At 37.2% G+C, this 10,902-nt stretch overlaps 1 protein-coding gene across 4 annotated transcripts in view; it reads left to right on the top strand.

Annotated features, from left to right (window-relative positions):
* Positions 1 to 10,622, top strand: part of zgc:158464 (uncharacterized protein LOC791139 homolog) — a 116,089-nt gene extending 105,467 nt beyond the window's left edge. For all 4 annotated transcript variants that reach the window (XM_051869645.1, XM_051869644.1, XM_051869643.1 and 1 more), the window contains 3 exons: positions 2,016 to 2,190; positions 2,266 to 2,385; positions 9,839 to 10,622. In XM_051869645.1, the coding sequence (XP_051725605.1) occupies positions 2,016 to 2,190; positions 2,266 to 2,385; positions 9,839 to 10,025 (482 nt within the window). In that variant the 3' untranslated portion in view covers positions 10,026 to 10,622. The remainder of the gene's footprint in view (positions 1 to 2,015; positions 2,191 to 2,265; positions 2,386 to 9,838) is intronic.
* The last annotated feature ends 280 nt before the right edge of the window (positions 10,623 to 10,902 follow it).

Here is a 10,902-nt window from a genome sequence, read left to right on the forward strand (position 1 = left end):
AAGAATCGGCAAGTATCCTAGTAAACACATGTGTATAGTATGTAGGCTAACAGTATATTGTGCTGTACATTGTTACATTACTCCTCCACTGTCAATTTGCTTTTTATAGAATTAAAAAACATTTAATTCAGTCGGATAATGGTCGCTTCAATCCCATCCAACATGAGCTGTCATACGTAGTGCAGCAGGAATCAGAGATGACTGACGAGACCATGGCGGAAGATTCGTTGCACAACAGAGCCTAAGTGTCTGATAAATGTCTTTTCTTGTAGATTGCATGACTCAGTAATTAAATTAAAATAATTACTCAATTTCACTGGATATTCACATCTATTTTACAGCCGGACATTTTCACAAAATAAACTCTTGATAGGATGATCAGGAACTGACATCGAGCAGATCATTTTATAAAATAATCAAAATATTTAAAATGTAGTTTTAATTGAAATAATTTTTATTTCTTATAATGGTGATTGTAATCTTTTTTATATATATTTATTTCACTACTCAGTATTGAAATCTCATGTACATGATCTGTTGACATGGCAGAGATGGTTATTGACTGAAATGTTAAAATGGCCAGATATACTGTGTACTGAAATGTCCAGTTGTGGCGTCTCAGACCTGCAGTGTTTGTTCAGTGGTGTGAAGCAGCATCGGTCCAGAGCTCTCACAGATAACAGTGTTTGTTCAGGCTCCTGTCTGCATCTGTCCCATGTCTCTGTGTTTAGATTCTCCTGCACAGATAGAGCTCAGGCTCTTGACATGATGCTGTCGGTCAGCCAGTCCTGCCACGACCTGCTACAAACATGTTTCCACTCTCATTCTCTTCCCTTCTTGTTTCATGTCTGTGTGTTGTGTTTGATTGCACAGTTTGTTTTCCTTGGATCGTCGTAGGTGAGAGACCCTGTGGTCCCGATCCGACCCGCTCTTGTTCCTCTCGTCTGCACGAGGGTTTTCAGTTGAGATGTTTTATGAAGTGTCCGTCTCGTCTGAAGCTCCTCTCATTACATGGAGGATGAGCTTCAATCCCTCAGGCGCGCACATATACTTCATTCGATTGAGTTACGGCCAGGAGGGAGTTTCTGCTCAATAAAACACAAAGCTCAGTGTACGGATTGCTGGTCTTACAAGGTCATGCTGGGAATTTTCTTCAAAAACTATTTCTGGAGAGCAGTGACATGCTAGAGGAGTTACAGGTCACCTGTGGATTTTAGTTGGACCTCTCACCTAATTATTACAAGTACAGAAACAGAAAAGAGAAATAAAAAATATATATATACTCATAAAATTATTATATTAATTCATTTAAAATATATAAGAAAATATTTCAGCGGAATTTGTGGTGAAAAACTACATTACCCATGATGCTATGCAGAAAATTACACCAATCAGAGTCAAAATAAGCGAAATGCGACAAAATAGCTCTTTAGCTCCGCCCACTCCCATGAAGCACTACAAATTATGTAACCAAGTCTCCTCATGCTCTCAAAATACTTAAATATTTGTGTATATATATATGCATATTTTGCAATAAATGCAAAATATATTGTTTTTATATAAATAATCAACATTTTTAAATGAATATTTTTATATTTTGCCATCATTTTTAATTCAGTTATGCTGTTTGCAATGCTTCATGTTGATTGTAGTTCTTTCCCTCACTAAAGCCGTTAAGTTCACAGTTTTGTAACTTTGTATTTTTGTGATGTTATTGATTCTGTTATGTTTTTTTTTTTTTTTTTTTTTTTATCTATATGTTTATATATGTCTATTGCTTTGTCAATATTGTGCTATTTCAAGCCAATTTTTGAAATTTCATGCCAGTAAAGCTCATTTGAATTGAATTGATTCTCCTCGTAGCTGATTAGTTTGGTTCATGGGTTATAATGCTTTATCAAAGACTTAATAAATGGAAATAAACGGAAAAATACTCCCAGAACCAACGCCTCTGTGAAAGTTTGCGGCTGCTACTGCACTCTATTATAATATTTGCTGTTTCCCTCCTGTTACAGTGCAGTTTGACGGCGTGGAAAAGTCCCGGATGTCTCCCACTAAAGATCTGAAGTCTCGTCCGCTTCAGCGACACTCCAGCGGCTGCCTGGTCAACACTAAGATGAGCTCTCTGGACCCGAGCAGCCCGAGCGTGGGCGAGCGCATCGACCCCTCCATGCCTCTGGAGAGCCAGTTGTGAGTTCGGCACGTCTGATTCGGAGTGTTTATTTAAGTGCGATGCTCTTTCTCTTACCCGTCTCTCGTTCACAGCTGGTATCACGGAGCGATTAGCCGGACTGACGCCGAGTCTCTGCTGAGGTTGTGTAAAGAGGCCAGTTACCTGGTGAGAAACAGTGAGACCAGTAAGAATGACTTCTCCCTCTCGCTCAAGTAAGAGTCTCACCGACACACACATCTATATACACACACTCACTCACGTACACACACACACACTCACAATACACACGCACACTCACACACACACATACACACATACACTCACTCTCTCTCCCTGCATCACTTCCTGTCCTCTTGCAATAAAAGCAGCAGAAAGATCAAGAATAAATAAGTCACTTATTCCAAAAAAAAAAAAAAAATCTCTCCTGCATCTTTTCCGCTTCTCAGCATGAGCTCATCTCATGTAAGTCATCCTGTGCTGACGTGTGATTTTCTCCAGCGTGGAGCGCCGTCACCTCTTAACCCTTCACACGCTCAAACCTCCATCAGTCCTTCACACCGCTAACCTTTTCACCGCGCCTCAGACGCTGACGTGCCCCGGCGCACCGTAATGCAGGCTGACGCGGCCGCGGCTCTTTTGAGCGGGTGAAGCTCAGGGGAGCAGCGGGATGTAAGGAGCGGTGCAGAAGGACCCGTGATTGAATCGCTCCGCTCTGACATTTTACAAAGCCAGTGTGAGCATGAAGTGACTTCTTCACCTTTAGAGCAGTCTCCTCTCATCAGCTCAGAGAGACTCGTGTGCTCTGAAGGTCAGTGAAGTCACGCGGTGGACACCTTCTCCGAGTTATCAGCGTGTGTTCCTGTGTTTGGAGCAGATTTGTGCAGCTCGTTCTACATAAACTTGTTGTGTTTTTACACACATGTGTGTCGTTTGAGCTGTAAAGTTGCCTAAATAGTCCTGTTTTTTTCTGCCAGTGTTGTGAAAAATTCAGCACTGAGGAATTGGCTCCGTTTTAACTCATAAATGTGAATCTGAATCGAAATTACAGGAAGATGAATTTACTGAACTTCAGTTAAAAGAAAATCAAATTGAAATTCAACCAGCGTTACCTCTAGCTTAATCTACAAAAGAAAGGATGCATGAATAAATATGAATGAATGAACAAGTGAATGAATACAAGAATATATAAATAAATCAAATGAATAAATAAATATGAATGAATACTTGAATATATGAATGAATAAATACTTGAATATATGAATGAATGAATGAATGAATACTTGAATATATGAATGGATGGATGGATGGATGGATGGATGAAAGAATATATTAATGACTATAAATAATGAATTTAATGAATGAATGAATGAATGAATGAATACTTGAATATACAGTATGAATGAATGAATGAATGAATATTTAAATATATGAATGCATGAATGAATGAATGAACGAATACATAAATTACTTTAAATGAATGAAAGAATGAATAAATAATTGAATATATGAATGAATAAATACTTGAATATATGAATGAATGAATGGATGGATGGATGAACAAATACATAAATGACTATAAATAAATGAATTGAATGAATGAATGAATACTCAAAAATATGAATGAATGAATAATGAATATTTGAATATATGAATGAATGAATGAATGAACGAATACATAAATGACTTTAAATGAATGAAAGAATGAATAAATATTTGAATATATGAATGAATGAATGAATGAATGAACAAATACATAAATGACTTTAAATGAATGAAGGAATTAAATAATGAAAGAATGAATAAATACTTGAATATATGAATGAATGGATGGATGAATGAATACAATGAATGAATGAATGAATAAATACTTGAATGAATGAATGAATGGATAGCTGAATGAATGAACGAACACATAAATGACTATAAATGAATAAATAAAATGAATGAATGAATACTGGAATATATGAATGAATGAACGAACGAACGAGTACTACGAATACGATGACTATAAATGAATGAATAAAATAAATGATTAAATATGAATGAATCAATAAATAAATACATAAATATATAAATAAATGAATAATTAAAATGAAAGAATAAATGAATACAATAAACAAATAATACATAAATATATAAATATGAATGAATGAATGAACAATACATGAATATATAAATACATGAATGAATAAATTAAACAAATAATACATAAATATATAAATGAATTCAATGAGTGAATAAAAGAAAATGAATGAATGAATTCAACTAAAATGTAGCTGGAATTTAAAAGCATTCTCAATTCAACAACCCTGATTATTGTTTCGTTGTGTGTTAGATGAATATTTTTAATGCAGAAATGTATTATTTGAGCTGTACTGTCATATATATGATGATTTCAGTGGTGAAATCTAAACTAACTCCTAAATCCTTCCCTGCTGATCAACAGCTGTGAATAGAGTTTAACTTGAATTGAACCTGGAACATTTCTTTAACACCCAGTGAATCACATGTTGGACCGAATCATTTGTTGAGGACCGTGAGACAGAAGAAGAGCGAGCTGAGCGGACTGTCATGGCTGGTTTGTGTGCAGGGTTACTGCTGCTGTATCATGATTCCCTCACTGGTGTTGTGCTAAACCAGACCTGACAGCATGTAGAAACCTTTGCTTTTAAACACAGTCCGTCCGCAGAGACTCTTGCATGCAAACGATCCGTGTCTGAATCTGCTGAAATATTAATGCCACTATGAAGCGCTGCTGCCTGTGCTCGGCATCACTGATCAGGATTCCTCTCTTTGATTGTTTTATAAAACATTTGTTTTATCTATTAATCTTCTTAAAGATGATACCATGTTGCTAAGTCAATAAGACAGTACAAAACCACACACAAATATAGGGTATTTTACAAATATAATATATTTGAAGTAGGTTGAACTGCCTTTATTGATGCTTCTTGTATTGAATGATATCTAAGTCTTTGCATGATGCTTTATTTAGACATTATCTTTCATGTAGTGTGTAATATGTCTGTTTGTGAATGTAAAAGCTCTGTTTCAGAGATCAAAGTGCAGATAAATGGAGTTTTTGTCTCCTAAAAGAAAGAATCGATTCTGAACTGAAACTGAAGTGTTTGGTTGGGACCAATCACAGCAGAGCAGCTCTCAGAAAGGCGGGATTTACAGAAACCGAATCCTTGATCGAAGCGTTTCAGACACTGTGAGAAAAGAGCTGATGCTGCAGTGGATATTATGAGGAAATTAAAGTGTTTTTTGACCTTGGATGAATGTAAATGTGTTGTAGGAGACGCCAAAACAGAAGTATAGCATAATAGCGGCACTTTAAATGCAGTCTAGGTGTGCTGCTCACATGGAGCAGAGCGTTTGTCTAATCAGATTTGTGGCTCAGAGCATAAGTGATATGAATGAGTCCAGTCTCTTAAAGATCTTTAAAGGCAAAGAGGCTTTAGTGCTGCCCTGCTTTATGGACAGAGGAAGACAGAAAATGGCTGAAGGGAGTGAAATAAATCTCCTCTGAATGGAGGGAGAGTAAAAGTTTATGAATTAACAGTGCGCTAATGTGCATCCTCACCAGGACCGCGAGCCGTGTGAGGAAATGGAGAACGGGTCTCTGCTGAAGTGCACTCTTTGGGCTTGTAATTTAAACACACATGATAAAACTGAGCTCTCATCTGCAGTTTCTGCTCATCTCATGTACAATAAAATCACCAGCAGGTTATCAGCTTCCACAGAGTTACCTTTCTATCACATCAATCTTCTCAGGTTTAATTAACATCTGAGGTTTTGCTCTGTACGTTAATAAAGGCTGTATTTTAAAGAAATGTTCCGGGTGAAATATAAGTAATGTTGGAAATATATATATATATATATATATATATATATATTAGTAGTGTCCAAAATATTTGCTACAATAAAATATACAAGCTACACATTTCTGCTTTTAAACCCTCTGGAATTGTAAGTGCATGAATGTGAAAACACATTTATTTGTTTCTACAAACTGACTGCAAAGTTGAAATCATTTTCCATGATTATCGACAGCATGTCAGCGGTTCTGTCAATCGTTCCTAACTCGCATTGAACCCAGAAGAGCCTTTTTAAAGATGGCTTTTAAGAAACAGCAGCAAAGGACAATTGAAAAGTGTAATCTCATGGTTCGGTGAGCGAAACGTGACTCTTTATGCAGTTAATGAGCCGAACGCTACCAATATATTCACATATATATACAGTTACTGCACACACACAGCACTGTGAATCATATCACACCATTGTCATGAACCGCAGTGAACCTTTCAGATCTGTAAAGCGAAATGAATCCTTGGATTAAAAGGAAAAAAAGAATGGTTAAGTGTGCAGTGATAACAGCACAAAGGCGGTGATGGCTCTTCTGTAACGCCTGAAAGACCCGCTCTGTTTTGTTCATGTCGCTGATATGATAAGAGGAAAATCAAATCCTTAAGAGGAAGAGAATAGCGAGGTTCCAGGCGTCTCCTCAGGCCTCTCTCTGTGTGGACGGATGAGGGATTGATGACGAACACTTCGGCAGGGGCTTTTAGATGCTTTTAGCAGCGTCTTCTGTGTATCTGAGCTGAAGGGGCTCTCGGGGGTCCATGGCGGCTCAAATGTTTTCTCATCACTCCTAATGATGATGAAGAGTCGGGTGATGACAGGCAGATAATCAGCCTGAGAGCAATGGGAGTCCTAAACGAAGATGGGTGGAGGAGATGGAGGAGCTGATTTATATTTAATGATTGCAAAGATAATTACTCTGATTGAAAGATATTCTTGCTTCCTGCTGGACCACCAGGTCTTTCCTCTCATTTACATAAAGTTCTCAAAGTTTTGATGATCTCACAGCTTGTCAATCCCCTTGAATGAGAAACACCAACTCACACATATGCATTGTGCAGTAAATTATTAGGCTAAATTTAGCATCATGTTTAGGCATGTACAGTTCGCTATGTTATCTTTCACTTTTCATCGCCCGGCGCACCAGCGAGATCACAGCCTTTACAAATGCAATTAAATGATAAGTGAGTTGTGGACCGGCCTCGTTTAAGATGGACTGGACTCTTTCTTTCTCTCAGTGTGCTGAGAATAAAGCTGCAGAGACACAGACTGCAGGTTCAGAGTCAAGTAGCTGTTGCTTCATTGACGGTAATTAATGTGATGCAAGTGTTATTAGCTGAAAAGCATCTGCTAAATGCCAAACAAATTCCTTCAGTTTTTTCATCCTCTATTCTACTGATAACCTAGTGATTAAACATCGCTGTCACTGACTGGTTTCTTATTTATAGAGGGGAACACTCTCCTAAGAACTATATAAAATAAATAATAATAATAAAAAAGTATAAAGGATTAGTTCACTTCAGAATTCAAATTTCCTCATAATTTACTCACCCCCATGTCATCCAAGATGTTCATGTCTTTCTTTCTTCAGTGGAAAAGAAATGAAGGTTTTTGAGGAAAACATTCCAGGATTTTTCTCCATATAGTGGACTTCACTGGGGTTCAACGGGTTGAAGGTCCAAATGTCAGTTTCAGTGCAGCTTCAAAGAGCTCTACATGATCCCAGACGAGGAATAAGAGTCTTATCTAGAGAAACCATCAGCCATTTTCTAAAAAAAAAAAAAACATTTATATACTTTTTAACCACAAATGCTCGTCTTGCACTGCTCTGTGATGCTCCACGCATTACGTAATCATGTTGGAAAGGTCACGCTTGACGTAGGTGAAGTACCGCGGTAGGGGTACTTTTCTCCTCCAACTTCAATATTGTCCGACATCGCTGTTTTACCTTTTTGTTTTTGTAAAGAACGTTTGATTTAGTCTTTGCACATTCACTTTGTAAACACTGGATCGGTACTTCAGCCTACGTCACGCGTGACCTTTCCAACATGATTACGTAATGCGTGGAGCATCACAGAGCAGTGCAAGACGAGCATTTGTGGTTAAAAAGTATATAAATGTTTATTTTATTTTAGAAAATGGCCGATGGTTTCTCTAGATAAGACTCTTATTCCTCGTCTGGGATCATGTAGAGCTCTTTGAAGCTGCACTGAAACTGACATTTGGACCTTCAACCCGCTGAACCCCAGTGAAGTCCACTATATGGAGAAAAATCCTGGAATGTTTTCCTCAAAAACCTTCATTTCTTTTCCACTGAAGAAAGAAAGGCATAAACATCTTGGATGACATGGGGGTGAGTAAATTATCAGGAAAATTGAATTCTGAAGTGAACTAATCCTTTAAGATTAATTTTATTATTAAATTTGTTAGTTGTGCAGCCAAAATTATATATCAGTTATCACTGTAAAGCTGCTTTGACGCAATCTGCATTGTAAAAAGCACTATATAAATAACGGTGACTATATGTTATAACTATTATGTACTAACATTTTAATTAATTATTTGATAAAATGCATTATTGTACATGTACTATATTAAAAAATGAAAATAAAAAACTGTTAATTACACTGTTGGCTCTACTGATTAACCCACCCTTAAACCTACCCATACATTTACTTAAGAAAATAACAGTTAAGACACCTAATATAAAATGGGACATTTAATTTTATTTATTTGTTTATTTATTAATTTTTCGTTTGACTTTTATTTTATATTATTTTATTTTTTTTATTATATTTTTATGTTTTTATTTTAGTATAATTTATTTTGTTTTTATTTTATTTTTATTTAGCTTATTAATTTGCTTTTTATTTTTACATTTTCTAGTGTTAAGGCCCGTTCACACCAAGAACGATAACTATACTGATAACTATAACCATAACTATATCAGCGTCACACCAGCGCACGATATCGTTCTGTTTATTATAAACACTTCAGTTTTGTTGTCTGTTGCTTTAAATGCTTGAGATCTTTAAAACAGGATGAATTCTGATCGGCTGTCAGTGTTTTTATCGCTCATCAGCTGGAAAAAAATCGCTCTAAAAGTGATTCCAATGATATTGTTCCTCCGTACTGTTATCGTTATAGTTGTGCTCTGAACTCTGATATTCTCTTACATTTACAACAATTTTTAGAGCGATTTAGAGCGGGCCTTGAATGCACTGAATGCATATTATTTCTGATTTCCTGAGCATTGCTGTATGGCTTCCAGTGTATTTTGGGCAGGTGCAAAGTGGTCACTTAAGTCAAAAGCCTCAATATGACATTCTGGTCACTACATTTGATTAACTCTAATACTCAGCATTAGAACTGTTCAAAGCTCTCTTAGTACGAGTAACATTCAGCATTACTAATAAACAGCACACAGACACCAAAGCAACATTATATTCACAGCTCAGAATATCACAGAGCACGTTTTCCTCGAGGTGTGCAGCTTCTCTCCGTCCTTGACTTTTAATTTGCTTTGCATTCAGCACTCCTGTGAAACCCGACAGCATTTAAGAGGCTCTGCGGCCGCGTTCATTAAAGCTCGCGGGTCTCCAGCCCTACATTTCACTGCTACACGTGACGCGTTTGCCAATGAACCGACCGTGTATCATGAGAGCGCTGCCGTCTGACAACTAATCACATGTTGTTTTCTTCCCCTCTTCCCATTAACCTCCCTCTCTCTCTGTCTGGCTTTCTACCTTTATTATCTTTCAATAACCTTCTCCCTTCTGTCTCGTCTCTCTCTCTCTCCAGGAGCAGTCAAGGTTTCATGCATATGAAGCTGTCCCGGACCAAAGACAATAAGTACATACTGGGTCAGAACAGCTGCCTGTTCGACAGCGTTCCCGAGATCATCCACTTCTACTCCAGTCGCAAACTGCCCATCAAAGGAGCCGAGCACATGTCCCTGCTGTACCCCGTGGCCATACGGACACTATAGTGGCAGGACAGATGAAGCAGACGTTGATAAACGCTGCAGATGAGGGTGTTTATTCAGCGTTTACAAGACCGTCAAGGAACTGAAGTGCTACTGAGATCCCAAAGGCAAAAAGGGAGATTCCCGGGAGCCTCGACCGTACAGAGGAAAACAGCGTTACGTACTCGGAAATGCCTTCTTTGTGATTCCAGACCTGTTTTCTCCCTTTTTGCTCACATAAGTGGATCTTTAGTCTTAGACCTGCACCCACACTTTATGAGTCGGCATCATCCTCCGCTGTACAGAAACTTTAACTCCGTCGCTTTGACTTTCACCTTTGGATGTTTATCACACTGATTCTCAAAACTCAAGAGTCATCGGCTTTCTGGAGCATTGAAACGTCACCGTTCCTATAACTGGAAGTGAACAATATGGAAGCTTGTTTCCGCCACTAAATAAAAAAATAAAAAAGGTAATTGTGACTTTTTATCTCACAATTCTGACTTTTTTAAACTCTGTTGCATTATAAAGTCAGAATAGCAAGATATAAAGTCGCAATTTTGACACTTTTCCTCCGAATTTTGCTTATATCTCACAATTCTGGGGAAAAAAAAGTCAAAATTGTGAAAAAAAAAAAAAGTCAGAAATGGGTGATATAAACTCGTAATTGCGTGTTATAATGTCCAATTGTGAGGGAAAACAGACTGACGTTTTTTCTCAGAATTGCGAGTTTATATCTCATAATTCTGACTCTATATTCTGCCTACAGACTGCAGATGTAAATTAGCAATGTTGCTATAATCCAGCTTGTTTACAATTTATATTTTTACAAATGTTTTTTAACATGCATTGTCCCTAACAAATAAATAAACAAATCAAATAAACAAATCAAATAACACAC

Source organism: Ctenopharyngodon idella, chromosome 18, assembly GCF_019924925.1.
Source record: "Ctenopharyngodon idella isolate HZGC_01 chromosome 18, HZGC01, whole genome shotgun sequence".
Classification (NCBI taxonomy): Eukaryota; Metazoa; Chordata; class Actinopteri; order Cypriniformes; family Xenocyprididae; genus Ctenopharyngodon; species Ctenopharyngodon idella.